The sequence below is a fragment of the Trachemys scripta genome, chromosome 4 (assembly GCF_013100865.1).
Source record: "Trachemys scripta elegans isolate TJP31775 chromosome 4, CAS_Tse_1.0, whole genome shotgun sequence".
Classification (NCBI taxonomy): Eukaryota; Metazoa; Chordata; order Testudines; family Emydidae; genus Trachemys; species Trachemys scripta.
The window spans coordinates 129,958,315-129,977,254 of NC_048301.1; the positions used below are offsets into that span (position 1 = coordinate 129,958,315).

Sequence of the window (18,940 nt, forward strand, 5' to 3'; positions counted from 1 at the left end):
CAGATGAAGTTCAGCTGAGCAGGCATAGGCTGGGCTGGGATAAAGCTAGAAAGGGCTGTAGGAGAAGTAGCCTGGGAGTTTGAGCTGGGCCAGAACACCAAGAAGGGAAGGCATGAGGAGGTCTGGGAGTAAGCAGACTCTGCTTGCTGGACAGAGAATCCTTGTGCTGGAGCCTGGGGAAACGGGCAGGCCTGTGTTCCCCTACTTGCCATGGGGAAAGTGGCACAGTCTTAGGTTAAAGGATGGCCTGGAGAGACTTTGCTACGCACAACAAGGGAAAGCATGTAGTCACCTGGCTGGAAGACTAAGCCATGAAGAAGGAGCAGCCAAGTCACGCAGAGGGAGCTTGCTGAGTCCTAGTGAGTGAGTGGGGCTGTGGTCAGAGCAAACAAAGGAAGGGGGCATCAGACCTGGATGGAGCCAATCCCCAGAGCAGCCAGGAGGAGATGCCCTAATGGTGAGTGAGCCCTGGTTTAGAAATGCTGGACTCTTCTGCTGAGTTGCTCAACTCAGGCACTAAAACCCTGTGTTTCAGTGCTGGGTAATTACTGCTGAATCACACTGTCTGGAGGGCCCCATTCACTCCAGAGAGAGAATGAGGCCTTGTCTACATGGGAGAGTTCTACTGGTGGAATTATACTGGTATAGTTATATTGGCATAATCCCCAATCCGGACCACTCTCATTCTGGAATAAACTGAACCAACTGACAAACTAAAAAGACACATCCTAGAATAACCGTGTCTACACAGAAGGGTACACTGATATTACTTTATCACTTTTAAATTTGCATTTTAGCTTCTACTGGTATAACTTTACCATGCAGACCAGCCCTGAGATCCTTTCAATAGGCACGTACTATTAGAAAATGGGGTGTCACTCCACTGAAGTCAATGGGGGATGCTTAAGCAATGGATCAGTCACTCTAGGTTTGAAAATCATTCTCTGAACAGAAAGCCAGGAGTAAACAGGCTAGAGTGGAACTAGTGAATAGAGAATAGGCCAATAGACCATTTTGTGGGGCAGGTTCTGCCATGGGACATTCATACATGCAGTTATTTTAATAAGGCTACTAAAGGAAGCTCATCTGAGATGCACAGCGACTCAAAGCCCAGACAGTCCCCCATTTATCTGATGGCTGCCACCTTGGCCAACTCCCCTGGGATTGAACCTGGTACCTCCAGAGCTAAAGAAGCGAGATTCTGCAGCTAGGCCTGTAACAGATTCATTGCGACAGATATGGCAATTTCCTGCAATATCTTTGGGAGATGTTACTGAATTGAGTTTAAATAGTTTTGGAGTCCACTTTATTATAAATGCGAAGTTTATGTATTGTTCAGGGATTGAATGTAGCTTCTCTAGTGGGGAGATGTGGCCATTATGAACGGTGGGAAGGTTTACAAGCATCATAGGACTATTTAAACAGGGGAGTTTTACAGTCACACTTCTGACTGCAGTGTAGATACAACCTGAGGCTGAGAGCCTGATCTTGTCAGCCCTCCACCAAAGTCAACCAGATTTGGGCCCAGAATGAACTAAAGCAAGACCAGGTGGATTTCTCTTTTGCTAACTGACTTTTACTGTTACTGGGTTCACCAATTCTTGCAGTGAAGCAAATGCACTCACGATAAAATGCTGAGGCTAATTTGGATTTTTTTTATATAGATACTACATGCACTGTTTTTGCATCAATTATTAATAACTAGAACATCAATTTATAATGATATGCGGAGCTTTCAGCTTCAATCCCAGGCATGCATTTGATGACTTTCAAAGAGGGAAAACTTTTCTGGTATATCAGAAGCAACCTGGGTTTGCAACGATGGGGCTTCACTTTGGAAAGAGAACATGTGCAGGAGAACTGAGCTTGGCATGTCAATAAACAATGCAATTAACCTCTAGTTAGCAGCCTTTGATACCCTTGATGATGAGGTTCTATTGATTTCCCTGCCAGGAGGACATGGGTTCTTGCTTCATTGTTTGTTCTTTTTTTCCATACAGAGGATAGATGTGCGTAATTGCTCATCCATCCCTCAGGTTTTCTCTTGGGATCACCACAAGGTTCTACGTGTCCCCCTCATGTTGTGAAGATAGTGTGATTTCCCAGGTATCCCAGGGCCTGGGTGAGCTAGGTACACTGATAGAAATCTGGCTAAATCTAAACCTAAACAAAGTGAAGGTGATGCTGATAGATCAGGGGAAACATCTGGAGAGTATGGTGGAGATGCGGACTTACCCCTACCCCTCTTCACCACAGGCTATCGATGCGTCTTGATCCCTGATTCCTCCTGAAGTCTCGGGTAACATTGCTTGGGGGTGATAAAGTGCCTCTTTCCATCTGTGTTTGGTTAGACATTTCTCTCTGATCCGGGCCTTGCCATAATTATTCACGCCTCTCCGAGCCCCAGACAGTGTTACTGCTTTGTGCCCTATGTGTCCTTTCCCTGTCAGAAGCTGCAGTGTTTGGGATCATCACAGTAGAATACAGAAGCACTTATTTATTAGGCTATTAATATTTATTTATAGCACTTACTTCTGAAGACCATCCAGAGGCTACAGCTACTGCAGAACGTGACTCTCCCCATTCAGTGGACCACTATGTGGGGAGCATATTACACTAATTCTCCCCCAGCTTTACATTCATTTCTGGGTGCATTTCATGGTGTTGATTTTTATCTTCAAAACTCTCCAGGTTTGGGTCCTGACTCGAGCAGGGTGCATAACTGACTTTTAGATTCACTGGCAGTCCTGAAAAATTAGGGGGAGGGGGAATCTGTTTGGGTTGAACCAAAACCGTTTGGAATTTTCAGCGAATCAGAAACATTTATTTTTAAAAAAATGTAGGTCCAATGAAATGTTTGGGGTATTTTTTTTTTAATATAAGTAAAAGAAATGAAGGGCTGGATTCACAAAACAGCCAGAGGAAGCGTCCCCACTTAGGGAGTCCCTCAGGTTTGCAAATCTGAGATGGCCCCAGCATTTGGTACTGCTAGGTGTCTTGAAAAGAGATAAAAATGGATCATAAATGATTTACATGGGACATAATCATTATTAACCTGGGCCAGGTTCAGACAGTGAACTAGAGGGAGCAATGTCTTTATTCATGATGTATTTATACAGCCTTAGTACACTTGGCTCTTGTACTACTTTTCATCATAAAGGTTCCCGTTGCTGAGCATTAGGCTGATATGCTGGCCAGCTGCTTGCTTACCCACAAAACGGGCAAAGTCTGCAGATCATCTAAAGAGAGCAGGAGATAAAATTGTCTTGGTCCTGTTGCCAAAGATGGGGCAGGGGGCACTTCTCAAAAGAAAGAAGTAACTTCACATCCTGCCATGAGCCACAAATGCTTCTAGTCCTGGGAGGCTGTGCCTGAAATCGATTTATCTGAAACAAACTTAGAAAGCGCTATACAGACACACACCAATGATTTGCCTCTGGAAAGGAGAGTTCATCTGTCTTGAGTTTCTGATGGAGGGTGGAATCTCATGTGAAAAAGATTGTTTATTAAACACACGCTAGTTAAGTAATTGAATTAACCAGTTACCTCTCCAGGTTTTTTTCCCCCCACTGTTCTCTGGATCTATGTTCCTTAGCTAAAGAACAGACTGGAGAATTAATATAAATGTATGAGTGTCTGTAGGGTTACCGGATAGCAACTGTGAAAAAAGGTACAGAGGGTGTGGGGTAATAGGCGCCTATATAAGAAAAAGTCCCCCAAAATGGGACTGTCCCTTTAAAAATGGCACATATGGTCACCCTAAGTGTCTGTAGCCAAAATAGCTTTATTCTAGTTCTATTCTAATCTGGGCAAGTGATTTACAGTACCCACATGGAATTATGGATCCTAATTTACTTCCGGTCAGGCTTATCTGCCAGTAGAATTATGGGACTGCTTTTGTCTGTTCAACCAAAACAATCTAAAGTAGGAGTTAGACATGTAAACAAGTTACTAGAATGTCAGTTTGGTTCAAAATTACCTTGCCCAACTGATGCTATGAGCCAACCTTTGCTACTTATGCAAGCAAGACTGTCACGTTAAACCCAAAACAAAATACGAAGGTAGTAATTTTGACACTATTCTAAATCCTCTGGAATTTCATTTTTGCTGTAAGCTCTTATGCTGCTCTAATCAAAGATTCAATTAGTGGTAAAATTTTTAGTTTGAGCCAATTCAAAGCATCTTCCTCTTTTGTCTAAGAATCTGTTGGTTCCCTTCACCACAATTCTCTTGTGTACATATAACTTGACCACGTTTCTATTTAAAATAGGGAGCATGATCTAAGCTATCTGCAGTATTTTTGTGGTCACGTTGCCTTCCTAGATGACCAAAAAATCCTCAGATTGAGGGGGTTTCTTACAGAACACCTTTAGATAACTTTAATTTTCTGAAACAGTTTCTTAAATCTTGACATCTTTCAGATTTCTGTATCTAATAACATTTTACCTTATGATACAGTAGATCAAGCTATACTGTCTGATACAGTATCTGTTACAAATTATAAGTTTAAAGCTTGTAAAATTGAAGACAAAGGTAAAAGAGGAAGTTACTTCACAACTTAGCAAGAGTATGTCGTTAAGTCTAACTAGTTAGCAGTTATAGTTACTCAACCTACATCTTCTGTGTGTGAAACACAGACAGCATCTGCTGTCTTACATGTTTTAAAGGCATAGGACTAAATTATGCCAAGGATTCTGACCTATAGGTGGGTGTATATAACACTACTGTTAATAAGCTCCTTAGCTTCTGTATTGTCATTACAATTGGTTTCTTTGAATACAGTTTTTAGTGGCACACCTTTCTGAAAGATGGTGGAGCCAAAATTGCTAGAGACCTGTAAGTTTCTGCTTGATGGGTACCTATTGGAGATGGTCTAGAAAGTGCCATATTCTGAGTTCTTTCCAGTCCTAATGTAAATCTGTGACCAGTATGTTCATGTGTCTGTCTATTTAAGGGTTTATGTAATTCAGTCTCCTCTATGTTGGGTGTCTAAATGCTATAATGTTGCTACTCTATTCAGTTTTCATACATACAGGGATGCTCATAAAATGCCATCGATTCAGAGCTGCTGGAACAGTTTTTATAGTGGGGGTGCTGAGAGCCATTTAACCAAGCAATAAGCCCTGTATATGATGGAAACCACTTCAAGCCAGGAGGTGCAGCAGCACCCCTAATTCTAGTACCTATGCATAGATTAGCTTTCTGGATAATTCCAAGTTCTCCTAAGTCTTCGCTTCAAAACAGTTGAAGAATAAAGTGCTTCCTCCACTAGGTGGCAAAAGAAACAAGTGTGTGTTAGATAAAGGAAAATGTCTGGAGTAAGATACAGACTAACACGGCTGCTACTCTAAAACCTGGAGTAAGATAAGTGACTAAGGATGACTGGTATATCTGCTATGCATGTAGAATTGAGCTAGTCAATGTTTTATGACTGAAAAATGGGGTTTTACAGGAAAATGTCACTTCTGGCTACATTTTTTTTTCAATGGGAAATGTTTAAATGCAACAATGTTTTTGGTTTGAGGTGCACTTTTCATCTTTTTTTTTTTTTTCCAAAACGGAAATGAAACAACAATTTCTATTAAACTTGAAATGAAACAAATTTTCAGACTTCCTGTGAAAAGTGTGTGTGGGGATGGGGGAGAAACAAAATAAAAAAAACCCTGAAATTTCTTGCAGGGAAACCCCCCCTCAGTTTTACAAGCAGTCCTCATGTCTGGTGAAATTCATCCCCGTGCAGAGGGATGGTATGAGACCTAGGTATGATCCTAGTCTCATTTAAGCCCTTAAAGTGACTTTAAAGACCATAATCCCTTATGGGGGTGTATGTCATTGTGAAACTGTATTGCTCTTTTTTTCTGCATAGTGCACTTTTTTTAAAATGTCAAAGAACTCCACCTATGTGCAGAGCTAGTGGCCATTTTGTTTTTAGCATTACGGCAGCTTGTTTGAGGGGGGCTCACACACTGTGCTCTCTCTCACCTGCACCCCAAACTTTACTTCTGTTCATTCTTGTTGTTGTTTTCTTTAATTTTAAAACAGTCATTCTGACTGAATGCAAAATTCGACAGGGGTAAGTGGATAGCACTCCCTTGAATTCAATGGAGTTGCTTTCATTTACACCAGCATAGAATCTGGCCCTGGAAGTGTATCTTGGTGTGCAAAACAAAATAAGAAACTCAGAGCAGAACGTGATAACACATACCCTGCTAGTAACAGCTGGTACATCATAGGGTAACAACCTACTTCTGCTACAGTCTAATGGTCTTACTACTTTAGCTCAAGCACAGCCCTTTAGCTCAAGCCCTACTAACCATACATACAGGGAATCATTCTACTAACACTTATTTTATTTGGTTCCAACAATGAATTAGGATCCACATGGCATGTCCCCAAAAAAGTGCCAGATAAGGATCACATCAGCTCACTCGCCTAGTATAACACTAAAGATGATGTATCCTAGTCAATAAGACTCTGCCACCCAGTATCTCATCTGATGTTCCAGATAAAATTAAGTGGAAAGAGAAATAGATACAACCTTTCTCTCACCCTTTGCCTACCTTGTCTAGTTAGATTGTAAACTCTGAGTAAGGACTGTCTTTTATTTTATATTTGTACAGCACAATAGGGTCCCAATAGCAGTTGCAGTCCTGTAGGTGCCACCATAATACAAATGAATGATACAGTGCTGAATGAGACTGCATAAAGATTGAGACATCAAAACACAGTTTTACCATTAAGTATGTTTATCATAATAGAGTCAAATGCAGTTTTCCCACGTACATAATATTACAAGCAGAATGTTATTTTCCCATGAACAGAGTTTTTGTATCAATTCCAAAAATAAGTTTTGCATTTTAGCATTGTTCGATCTTCTTGGAGACAAACCTCCATTTTGCAATAACTGCTAAAATGAGACCAGAAATGAAGATCAAATGACACAGAAGGATCTTAAACAGACCTTTAGAAAGGGCAAGTGCATTCAGGCCTCTGAACTGATGGCCTTTCCGGAAGGTAACGTACCACATGTATTAGTGAACAATAATTAATTGTATTTAATATACTCTTGGAGTGAGATTGACAGACATAAATATGAAGACCAGCCTGTGATATCGTAATGATAGAATATCTGAAGCTTAGGCAGATGCGGAGTAGGGTGTGAATAACTAAGCCTTTCCTTATATAGTACGTACTTTCCCTAAGGACTGATTCAAAACTTACTGAAGTCAATGGAGATACTGCAACTGACCTGAATGGACTTTGGTTCAAGGTCCTCGTGAACAAATGCTAGACTTAACTGAATCATTACAATAAAGGCTTGTATCAGGGTGAGCACCTAAAGGGAAATCAAACCGTTCAATAATTAAAGGGACACAGGATAAAAAACATGGGTTGGATTGGTTTGAATTAGTGTCAATGGTGGATTCTCTGTAACTTGGAGTCTTTAAACCATGATTTGAGGACTTGGGTAACTCAGCCAGAGGTTAGGGGTCTGTTACAGGAGTGGGTAGGTGAGGTTCTGTGGCCTGCAATGTGCAGGAGGTCAGACTAGATGATCATGATGGTCCCCTCTGGCCTTAAAGTCTGTCTTTCCACTCTTACCCATGTTGAGTAGTCGCTGATTCTGCAAACAATTCCATTAAGAACGAGTAGGACTGCTTGTGGAGTATGCTGCTCCACAACATGTGTCTGGATGCTAGCATCTGGTCCTCTACTTAAAAAACCTAACTGTTAATAATTACAGCTTGGATTAACAGCTGTGCAGAGGATGGAAGTTCTGTTTTGTGTAGGATTTTGAGACTTCAACATTTAGCTTTGTTCTAAATCAGAGTAAAAATCCACCATTCTGAAATTCTCTGAGAATGACACATTCATTTCAGGTTGGTTTAAACAATACATTATGACACAATTGTTTAATTTTGACTCTTGTCATTTCATTTATTATATTTTAATATAATACAAGTCACCGCAAAACAAAAATCAAAATGTGTTATTCTGAAAATGTCAATCCCATTTTGATATTGTTGGAGCTTTTCCCCCCCGATTCTCTTCTAAAAGGAAATTCCACTGCAAGCAACCAAGTCTTGCAAAGCATTTTGATTTGATGGACCTGTATGTTCTCACAAAATATGGTTCTATCAAAGTTTCTCTGGCCAGCTGAGACTTTCAAAAATGAAATGGAAAAAAGAATTTACATTATTTAGTTTGCAATGTTGTTGTAGCTGTGTGGGTCCCAGGATATGACACACACACACACACACACACACAGGGGTGAGGTAATAGCTTTCATTGGACCAACTTCCGTTTGGTGACAGAGACCAGTTTTTGAGCTCCACAGCGCTGTTCTTCAGTTTAGCATTTCACTGTGGTTGGTTAATTTCACCTGCTGTTTATTTTCCATTTCAGTTCCTGTTCCCCTGTACTAGCCTGATTGTAAAGCCTGTACTCGCCCTGATCAGTACTTGCTCCCAGAGCAGACCCACTGGATACAACAGGACTGCATGGAGCAGCTGTTGGTGGTGGGCAGGGATGTGGGGTTTGGCTGCGGAGGCCAAAGTTCATCCTCCATTTGCAAGGTGGAGCTCTGGTGTAGACAGCACAGAGCAGATCAGACAGTGGATGCCGTAAGCTGCAGTCTGCCTCTGCCTCCGGTCTTATATTATTTTTATTCAAGCATCCCATAACTGTTAAGTATGAGCTCCATCCTTAATAAGAATAACAGCACAGGGGTCAGAAGCAACAGAGGGTCCTGTGGCACCTTTAAGACTAACAGAAGTATTGGACCATAAGCTTTCGTGGGTGAATGCCCACTTTGTCAGACGCAAGCACAGGGGTTATTTGTGTGAGAAAGCACTTAACCAGATGAGTGAGGGTTACACAATTTGCCCTACCTTTTTAATCTTGAAAACCTTTCTTTCTAGTAAAACCCCTTTGTTCCACTATATAAAATAAATGTTGGGTCTGAAGTATTGTTGACAGCATCCCTTTTGTTACATGCAAAGTGACATTTTCAGAAGATGTTGGGGGAGATTTTCAAAGGGCAGTTAGGCACCCAACTCATTGAAAGTCAATGGGAGTTAGGCGAGTGTGCACAGGCTAGTGGACAAAGCACTGGACTTGGACTAAGGAGACCAAGGTGCTATTCCTGGCTCTGCCACTGCTCTGCTGAGTGACCATGGGTAAGTCAGTTTGCCTACTTGTGCCTCAGTTTTCCCCATCTATAAAATGGGGATAATGATCCTAACCTCTTTAGTAATGCACTTTGCGATCTACTGAGGGCAGTGCTCAATGTTATTTGTGCCTTTGAAAATCTCCCTCTGCCCAAATTTTGTCTTTACACTCACTGTGTAGAATACGTGGTGATGGCGAAGAGAAATAAAGAGGCATTGGGTGGTGCTCATTTCAGAGAGCAGTGCTGCCCGGTTCTCCAGCTGGGAAGGGCTCTGAAGTGACATCCTGTTTGCTAAAAGTCTATGTTCTTGAAGTCTACTGAACACCGGAATCGGCCATCCATGAACCTGGAGCATATAAAGTTTGGCAAACACGGGCAGGTGTGGTGTTGGCGTTTTCCAAGGAAAGGGACCTTGAGCAGAAAATGGAAGAGACAAAAGACACTGCAAAGAATGTCAGAACTTCAACCACAGAGCAATGCTAGGAAAATCCTTGGCTGGGTGAAACAGACTCCTCCCTGTCTTCCTGTTGGGGTTTCATGTCCAGTGACAATGGGCCAAATCCTGAAGTTCTTTACTCTGGCCCCAATCCAGCAAAGCACTTAAGCTAATGGATAATGTTGGCCATGTGAGTAATTCCCTCTGGCTTCAATAGGACTGATCAGGTGCAGTATTGTCAGTGCCAAGTGTTCAAAACTCAGGAGTCAAGCCCCCAAAACTCAGGAACTTGGCTGGACAAATCACAAGCCTTTTAAAAAAAGATTGGCTTATTTAATTAGCCTCATAGTTTCTGAGTTTTTAGGGGGCACCCGGGTCTTGTTTAACCAGCTTTTCTCTACAACCATGGGGGTTAGCAACTGCCTCTTTTTAAAATGGAAGCTGAGGTTCTCACATAATGGCATGACTCCAAGAGCTGGGGCCTTGTGAAAAAACACCCACTGCTACCCGACTGGAAAATAAAATGGTCAGAGTTGGCAACCCTGCAAATCAAAGCCTAATCCCCCTCCCTGACAATGGGATTCCTGGCAAGAGTAAAGGGTTGCAGGATTGGGCGCTTGATCCTGACTTGGGTATCCTCATTAAGCTCATTTGGACCAAAGCCATCTGAGGCTCTCAACTCAAAACTCCTTAGTCATGAGTAAATTTAGCCTGGCAACTCTTGGGAGTAGGTTGACCAGGTGTCTGGTTTTGGACCGGAAAACCGAGTCAAAAAGGGATCCTGGTGGCTCCAGTCAGCACTGTTGACTTTGCCGTTAACTGTCCGGTTGGCGGTGCCACCCCGCCATGTAGCAGGGCTGGCAGGCTTCCTGTTAGCCGCCACGCGGCTCCCAGGGTGGGAAGCAGCCACCATGTCCGGCTCCTAGCCTTAGGAGTGACGGGGGGGGGGAGGGGAGAGTGCGCGTGCTGCCCCACCCACAGGCGCAACTCCCATTGGCTGGGTCAGGGCAGATGAGGAACTAGCGTGAGCACGACTCGCGAGTGCTCAGCAGGTGGCTGTTGAGGGGTCGCCTGCTGTCGGGTGTCTTGATTGTACAGGTGGAGAAGTACAGTTCCCCTTCGGATCCTCCCTTAAAACATGCTAGTTTCACAGCCCTGCCTGCATGATCCCCTGCCCAGCCATTCCACACTGTCTGCCGCTTGGGCTGTCCTCTCACCTCTTACGTGCATCGGTGTTAGGCTGTCATCCCTTAGGGATGGGGGCCTGGTCACTGTATGTGTTCTGAACAGAGCTCCCTGTGCTCTGTCGTCAAGTAGAGCCCCATTCAGTGCCTTGTAGTACATTGCACGGCGAGTCATGAGCTGAGCTGGGAACAGAACCCAAGGGCCCTGCATCAGAGCCCACTGCTTTCACTAGTGGACAATGCTGCCTCTTTCCCTTGAATCTAGGAACCAGCATTTTCACACTGGGGTGCGTAAAGTTAGGCCTTTAAAGTGGGGGTGGAGGGGCTAAGGCACTCAATCCCCCTTGAAAGTCACTTTGGCTTCTTTGACAATCCCAGTGGGCAGTGACCTAAGAACAGCTTGACTTTCAGAGGTGCTGGGGCCTGTAGGAGGCCCCCTATCTGTTTGTCTCATTCTGTTCTAGTTCACTTTTCATAGATTTAGAGATTCCAAGGCCAGAAGGGACCACTGTGATCCTCTAGTCTGACCCGCTGTATCTCACAGGCTAGAGAACTGCCCCATAATAATTCCTAGAGCAGATATGGTAGGAAAACATCCATCGTGATTTAAAAATGGTCAGTGATGGAGAATCCACTGTGACCCTTGATAAATTGTTTCAGTGGTTAATTACCTCCCCTGTTAAAAAAATGTATGCCTTATTCCCAGCCTGAATTTGTCTAGCTTCAACTTCCTCCCTGTTGTTACAGGGACCAGAGAGTCAGACCTTCCGCTGGTGTGAGCTGGTGTAGCTCCATTGAAGTCAGCCATGCTGCCTGCATTCGGACCCACCCGCAATGAGTACACATCATTCCCGAGAGAGTTCACTAAACTTTAACATCAGAATCCCATTTATATACTTGCCAAACTCCACCTTCAAATCACTTGGGTTGTTTGACTCCCCACTATTTTTACTGGGAGGCTGTTCCAGAACCTCTGTCCTCTGATGATTAGAAACCTGCTTCTAATTTCCAGCCTCAGTTTATTCCTGGCCAGTTTATCCTCAGTTGTTCTTGTACCAACGCTGTCCATTAGCTTCAACAGCTCTTCTCCTTCCCTGATATTTATCCCCTGATCTCTTTAGAGAGCCCTGGGAACCCCTTGACTGTCTGTAATATATAATCTCAGGCAAGCTCTCTGCTTTCCCGGCATGGGTCAAATTTGCTTCTAAACCTTCACCTGCCACTCGAACTGCTGAGTCATTGCTCCATCTCCTGGTGGATTTAGCACTCGCTGGAGAGTAGTGGCTGGGACCCATGTAAGTTAACTGGGTTTTGCTGTTGATTTTTTGGGGGAGAGGGTCAGGATTTCACCCCTGGGTTCTATTCCTAACTCCACCAGTGGCTGCGTGACTCTAGGCTATGCAGTGTTGTAGCTGTGTCGGTCCTAGGACGTCAGAGAGACGAGATGGGTGAGCTAAGATCTTTTATTGGTAAGAGAGACCTGCTTTTGAGCCACAGTTGCTCAATCTTGTCTCTCTTCTCTTCCCCCCCCCCCACCCCAGAAGTTGGTCCAATAAAAGATATCACCTTGCCCATCTCATCTCTCTGATCCTGGGCTACTCACTTAGGGCTAGATGTTCAAAAGAACATGGCATCTGTTTGGGCGGCAGAATAAACGGACAGATTTCTGCAACAGCTTGGCACGCTGGCCCCAGCTGTGCCCTTGGCAATGCTGGCCTGGAGCCTCTGATTATTCAGCCATTACAGGAGTAGTCTCATTGAATAAAGGTTGCAGAATCTAGCCCACTGTGCCTCGGTTTCCCCTAGCTTTAACATGCGGATAATGCCTCCCTCAGGGGGAGACTTATACAGCACATGGAGGGCCTCAATAATGAAAGGGGCTGAGCGAGGCAAATTATTGAGATAAACTATCCCTTGGCTATCAGCAGCAATCGTTTAGCTGTTTTTGCTGAAAATTAGGGGACACCATGAGATTCAACATTAGAACAGCCAGGGTGGAAAGGGCCTGGATTCCCCAATGTCTTCAACTTCCTCCTTCGCCTCTCCTCCATTTGTCCTTCTCATCCCCCATCCTCTCTCTCTTCTTTTCTGGTATTAAATGGAAAGGTGAGGAGCTGATAGATGTTTATCTCCTGTCTTTTCAAAACAATCCCTTATGAAATTTAAGCCTCGAGCATTTATCTTTATTTCCCCTTCGCGGTGATTTTAATAAAGTCTGATTCCTTTTGAATCTTCCCCATCTCCTGCAGGCTGATCCCAGGCAGAAAGCCCTGCATTGTTTACTGAGTCTCCCTCCCATGAGATCAATATCTGAGGAGTTATTAGCAGAGTCCCTCAAAGGCCTTAGCAACTGGTGCTAAATACTCCCACTTTGGGGTAATCCTAAGGCTTTTGTGTTGCGTGCTGAACAAAGCCACCGAGTTTTGAAGGTTCACAGACGTTATCCTGGCTTCTGGTTTGCTTTGTTGAGTATTTAGAATTTAATCTCAAGTGACAAAAGCACCTTTCTTTAAATAAACTGAATGCACAGATTGAGCCCCCTGGAGCCACGTGCATCGCACTAGTTGAGCTGTTAAACAGGCTTGTACAGCTCTGGCCATAGGTCAGCTGTGACCCGTAGAAGCTGTGACAGGTTGATGTTAATAGAGCGCTGTTTGAGGATCTAGCTGGAAGCGCGAGTGGTCATGGTAGGGGAAGCCGGGTGTCAGGACTCCTGGATTCTCTTTTCAGCTTTGCACATTTGGGTAAGCCTCTGTGTGCTGATGCAAATATGCAGAAACCGAGGCACAGATTAGGCACCACAGGCCATGCAGGGATTCTCTCAGAGTTTGAGAGCAGAGCCCAGGGTGCTTGGGTCCTAGACCAGTGCCTGCCCCACTGGCATATACATCCACAGATGGATGGCATTGTGCATCCTGATCCCTGAAAGTCCTTCAGACTACAGCGTGGTATATTAAACTGTAAAAATTACAAGCTGTCACTTTAAATCCTAAGGGGTTTCCTGGTCTTGCTAGTAGGCTAGGGGGCTTTGTAGGGACATCTGCAATTGGAGTCCCACTACAGAGAGCCAGTCTAGAGTAAGCTAGGATGAGTTGTGCCTCTGTTTTAGGGAGCAGCCTGTTTTCTCTCTCTCTCTTTTTGGGTTCTTCTATGTTTATCGAGAAATAAGGTTACGTTGCAACCTTCCTGCAAGAGAATTCTCTGTGTATGCCATGAACATACCTTATAGTATCTGGTTAGCAGGGTTATAGCACTGCCTAGACTAATGCGATGTGCTATTTTTAAAAAAAAAAAAGCTAGCTGTGAACTCATCCCTCCCACAGAAGAGTAGATCTAGAAAATATAGATGCAGCAGTATTGAAAAAGATCAGCCCCTGGGCCATTGCTTAGACTAGGCTGTGAAAGGGTTAAGGCTGCTGGGCCATACCTTGTGACTGAATGGGTGGCATTCATCTCCTTCCTGTCCCAGCGGAGTGCACATCCTGAGCCCTCGAAGCCACAGGCTGATTGCACAGCATGTCCCAGCTCCACACTGCAGATCCCTCTCACACGCCTAATGGGGAGGCAAAACAAACACCAATTAGCCAGAGGTGCATTCAGATAGGCTTTAGTGTGTGCCAGGGAAAATTCCTGTTCCAGGAGGATAGGTAAATAAGTCAAGCTGAGCTGGGCGGGCAAGCGCTTCAAAGACAGGCATCAATTCTTAATCGGAACAAGAGACACCGTAAAAGCCACACATCTCAGGTTAAGTTGATGAGTGCTTGTGATGAGAGCGAGAATCTGATTCTGTCTAGAATGGCTTTACATGAGCTCTTCTGACGCGTTCTGGACTCAGATGCCAACAGAGAGGAAAGGTCTTTGTGCTCCTGCGGCTAACAATTATGATCTACAAGGTGAGCTAGGGAAGCCAGCCATGCTGAGTTCAGGGCAGCCCAGCATTAAACCAATGGCTACATAATAAAATAGTCACTTATTTGTTTGCATTACAGTCAGGGATCAGGACCCTGGCGGAAATCAGTGTTGCTCCCATTGAAATTAACAGCCATGCTGATTTACACCGGCTGAGGATCTGGCCCCACATCTTTCAATCTCCAGAATCTGGGAGCCAAAAACTAAAAGCTGGGAACAGGTAACATGTAACTGAAGATCATGGTTCTAGGCCCAAATATTCTAGGAAATGCTGAGAGCTAAAGGAAGTTATTTTCTTTTGACAATCTGTACAGATTTTAACTTTGGAAAGTAGGGATCCAATTATGTATTTGATTTGAAAAGTGTCCCTACCTGGCATTCTTATTTCCTGTATCCAAACTCACCAAGCTACTGTACGGTGCAGAGTGACAGAATGCTCCACTTACACTGGTTTGAGACATTTGGCTAATATCAAGCAAGCTGATACCAATTAGGGAGACCAGACAGCAAGTGTGAAAAATCAGGACTGCGGTGCGGGGGTAATAGGAGCCTATATAAGAAAAAGCCCCAAATATCAGAACTGTCCCTATAAAATCGGTACATCCGGTCACCCTAATACCAATCAATGGGATATTGGCCTGAGAAAGAGCTGCAGGTTTTAGCTTCTCAGCTGCTAAAATTACACGTATGGCTAGAATCTGATCCCCTCCCTCACACAGCCTGGGCCTTTATTTCACAAGTGATCCTACTGAAATCAGTGCGAGTTTTTTGCTGCTTTTGAGAATCTTTACAGTTTACTTGGTGGTGGAGTGTCATAATTCTAGGGCTAACTTTTTTTTTTTTTTTTTTTTTTTTAGTGTACCATTTAGGAATGGATGAAATGAAGTGAAAAAGGCATTTGTTCTGTATGCTTTATTAGATTAAGAATAGCCACTAGATTTTAAAAGGAAGAATATTGGAGTTCCCAACGGAAACCAGTGGGATAGGATTGCAATCTCTTCTGGAGTATTTACGTGTGTGTGTATTGAGAGAGACAGACAGAGGAACTATAAAAGTTTCAATTTTTAAAACAAACTAGATTTCATCAGTAAGATGTAAAAAATGTAAACTTTTTAGAAGGAGAGCCTGATGCTGATCGTATTTAAGTCAGTGGTAAAACTCCCAGCGGTGGGACCAGGGTAGGGCTCAACTTGCACAGAAAGACAGGTGTGAATTTATTTTTTTGCGGGGACGTGGGGAAACAAATTGCTCATTCCTTTTTTGAAATGAAGTTCTCTTCTTTAAACAATTTCTTGGACATAAGAAGTCTCCACTACAAATTTATTTGCAGGGAGAAGAAAGGGATAGTCTAGGATTTGCTTTCTGTCACGAGAAAGTGAATCCGCTTTTTCGTATTTTAATCCTTTTCCGAATTCATGTCTCTGAAATGGAAAACAAGGGAAGCCAGGAGTTTAAAATGTAAAGAAACGTAAGGGACTGTGGAGTGATGCTCAGGCATCTCACTATTCCTCTGTGCTTAGATGTCAGCCTGGCCCCTCCAACAGCTCAGAGTTCACTGTAACCCAAGAGCAGTTTAATAATATCATGCTCTCACATAAGCAGAATTTATACAATGCAAATGAATACTATTTAAATATATTAGGATACATTTTGCCTCTCTCCTTTTCTCTTTAAATTTGGATCTTTTCTCTTGAGAGAAACTCTTAATTCTTTGGCTATAAATTAACGAGACTGACATTGATTAGGACACTAGGGCAGATAGGCTCCATTGAAGTCAATGTAGCCTAGGACAGCTTATGCCAGCTGAGGATCAGGGCCTCTTTCTGAAGGTGCTCTGTTCCTATCACATCTAGTGAAGTCAGTGACAGTTTGGGATGCTCAGTACCTCCTGAGATCAAAGCCCCCAAAATGCTCATGGGCCGGTGTCTATTAACACATCCTGACCTTTGTGTTGAGTTTGTTAGAACTTGATATTTTTCTCAGCTTGAAAACTTTTTAACATTTCTCCCCTCCCCTCTTTGACTCAAATACCAGTTTATGGCATGCTAGTGTTATGAACAAGAGCCAACAATTCCCCAGCCTGATTTTTATCTGCATACATTTCTCTCTCTAGATTCATAGCTGATAGAGTATAAAAGATTATCAGTGAGTAAGAATTTAGTGTTTAGTCTAACTCATAAAAAGTACTGGATTCTTGTCTCATTTTGGAAAGAATTTAATTAGATATGAGTGATCACAGCTCAAAAAAAACATGTATAATTAAAACCATTATTTGTGTTACTAATAAACCTCTACAGAAACCAAACAAATGTAAAAATCATAACACATTTTCCCATATTTATTCTATTTCTTTAATTTTTTTCTATAACTTTCTGCGCAAATGCAGGGGTGGGGAATCAAGTCTGTTTCACTTTTGTTTATAGTCAGTGTCATTTTCAGATTCACTCAGCAGCAAGTGCTGCTGGAGGAATGTTGATTTAGTTCAAACTAAGAGTTTCCATCAGAAATAGAAAATTAAAACCACGCAAGCATTTCTCTTGGGTTTAGGATTGCTTATTTTTTATCACTGATATGTTGGGACCAAAATGTGAGTTAATACACACATAATGATATTTCATCATAATTAATATAAAGACATGCTTTGAAGATATAAGCACAGTATACATTTTTGCTGTTCGTATTCTTATTTGAGCTTTCAGGAGGAAATCAGAAAATAAATATTTTCACTGCTAGAAGATGTGATTGTCTTCTCCGATCTTAGGGAATCTTGTACCACCCACATCTCAGAAGGAATATAAGATCTCAAACATGTTCAGATGTCACATTAGATAGGCAAGAAAGTCAGACTTACCCCAGTGATGACTGCACATTTGTAAAAAGTTATTAAAAGGAAGAAGCACAAGATTTGGATGACCATTTTCATGGTGACTAGGAAAATAAGGAAACTCTTTTCTCTCTGGTGTGTCAGAGTAACAGTGCGGTGTTTGAAGTCCTTGTCCCCTTTCTCCTCGCTCTCCTCCTGATGAGATCTGAGAGCACCCTCCCTCGCCTGGCTCTGTATATAACATCTCAGCCCCTTCAATCTCCTTCACTGATGTGATGTTTTTTCTGATGATCTCAGAATAGGCAGATGAGACCCGACTCTGCTGATGTAAAAAAAAAAAAAAATTAATAAACTAGAATGAGGAGAAGACGATCATTCTACCCTTACAAATTCTGCAGTTTTTAAATGATTTAGAAATATCTGGATTTGTTTTAAAGTGTCCTCCTATAGTCACTATAAATTTGTGTTAGAATAAAATTAAGGGTTTGCACCTTTTTGCAAAAACAAAGACACAATTAGGCTGATTTCCCCCCTCCCTCCAAAATGCTAGTGCAGAACGTGCAAAGTGTTGGTATCTGTGATAAGTGTGTTTAGCGTGTCGTGTGTGTGTGTGTGTGGGGGGGGAGAATTGTGAGATTAGATTACATCTGAATATAGTATGTAAATATCCTAATGTAGGTTTGAAAATATTCTGTGTCTGTTTATATATGAAATACCTTCCAAAACATTTTAAGTCCAGGAAACAATATAAACCACACACTTGTTTAAATAGATAAATGGATACATAGACAGATAAGAGAATTATAACCTGTGAAAAGTCATATTGGTATTTCACATGATGGTCCAATGGAGGGAGAACCCAGCTGGGTTTCAGGAAACTTCTATTCTATTCCCTACTCTGCCACTGACCTGCTTTGTGACCCTAGCCAAGTCTCTTCACCACACTGTGCCTCAGTTTTCCTTCCCTCTAATGCTGGTCGAAATTCAGAATTTCTATTCCGTGGGAAATTTCAAAATTTGTTTTCATTCCAAACTGGAACAAAACCAAAAAGTTGCCCACAAAATGAAATTATTTCAAAGAATGATTTCAGGTCCATCAAAATGTTTTTATTTCTTACGAAACCAAAAAGTTTCGTTCTGATTTTGACTTTTCCATTTTGTTTAATATGTTAAAGAATATAATTTCAAAACTTAAAGTCATTTAAAAAAAATCAAAACATTCCATTCTGAGGCAGTTGAAACAGAATGTTTGTTTCATCCTTATCTAAACACTTTCGCTCTCCACCCCCAATGAAATGATGTTGAAATTGACGCATTGAAATGGAAAGCCTCACTTTCAACAACCGGGTATTTTCACTGGAGAGAATTTCTGACCGCTCTACCTCCCCTGCTTTGCCTGTCTTGTCTACTTAGAC

At 42.6% G+C, this 18,940-nt stretch overlaps 1 protein-coding gene across 1 annotated transcript; it reads right to left on the reverse strand.

Moving 5' to 3' along the window:
• Window positions 1–9,150: 9,150 nt before the first annotated feature.
• Window positions 9,151–17,720, reverse strand: PROK1 (prokineticin 1). Its single transcript, XM_034769846.1, has 3 exons — window positions 17,553–17,720; window positions 14,220–14,345; window positions 9,151–9,583 (listed from the first exon to the last, which is right to left on the reverse strand). The coding sequence occupies exons 1-3, from the start codon at window positions 17,622–17,624 to the stop codon at window positions 9,464–9,466; spliced, it is 318 nt and encodes a 105-aa protein (XP_034625737.1). The 5' UTR covers window positions 17,625–17,720; the 3' UTR covers window positions 9,151–9,463.
• Window positions 17,721–18,940: the final 1,220 nt, after the last annotated feature.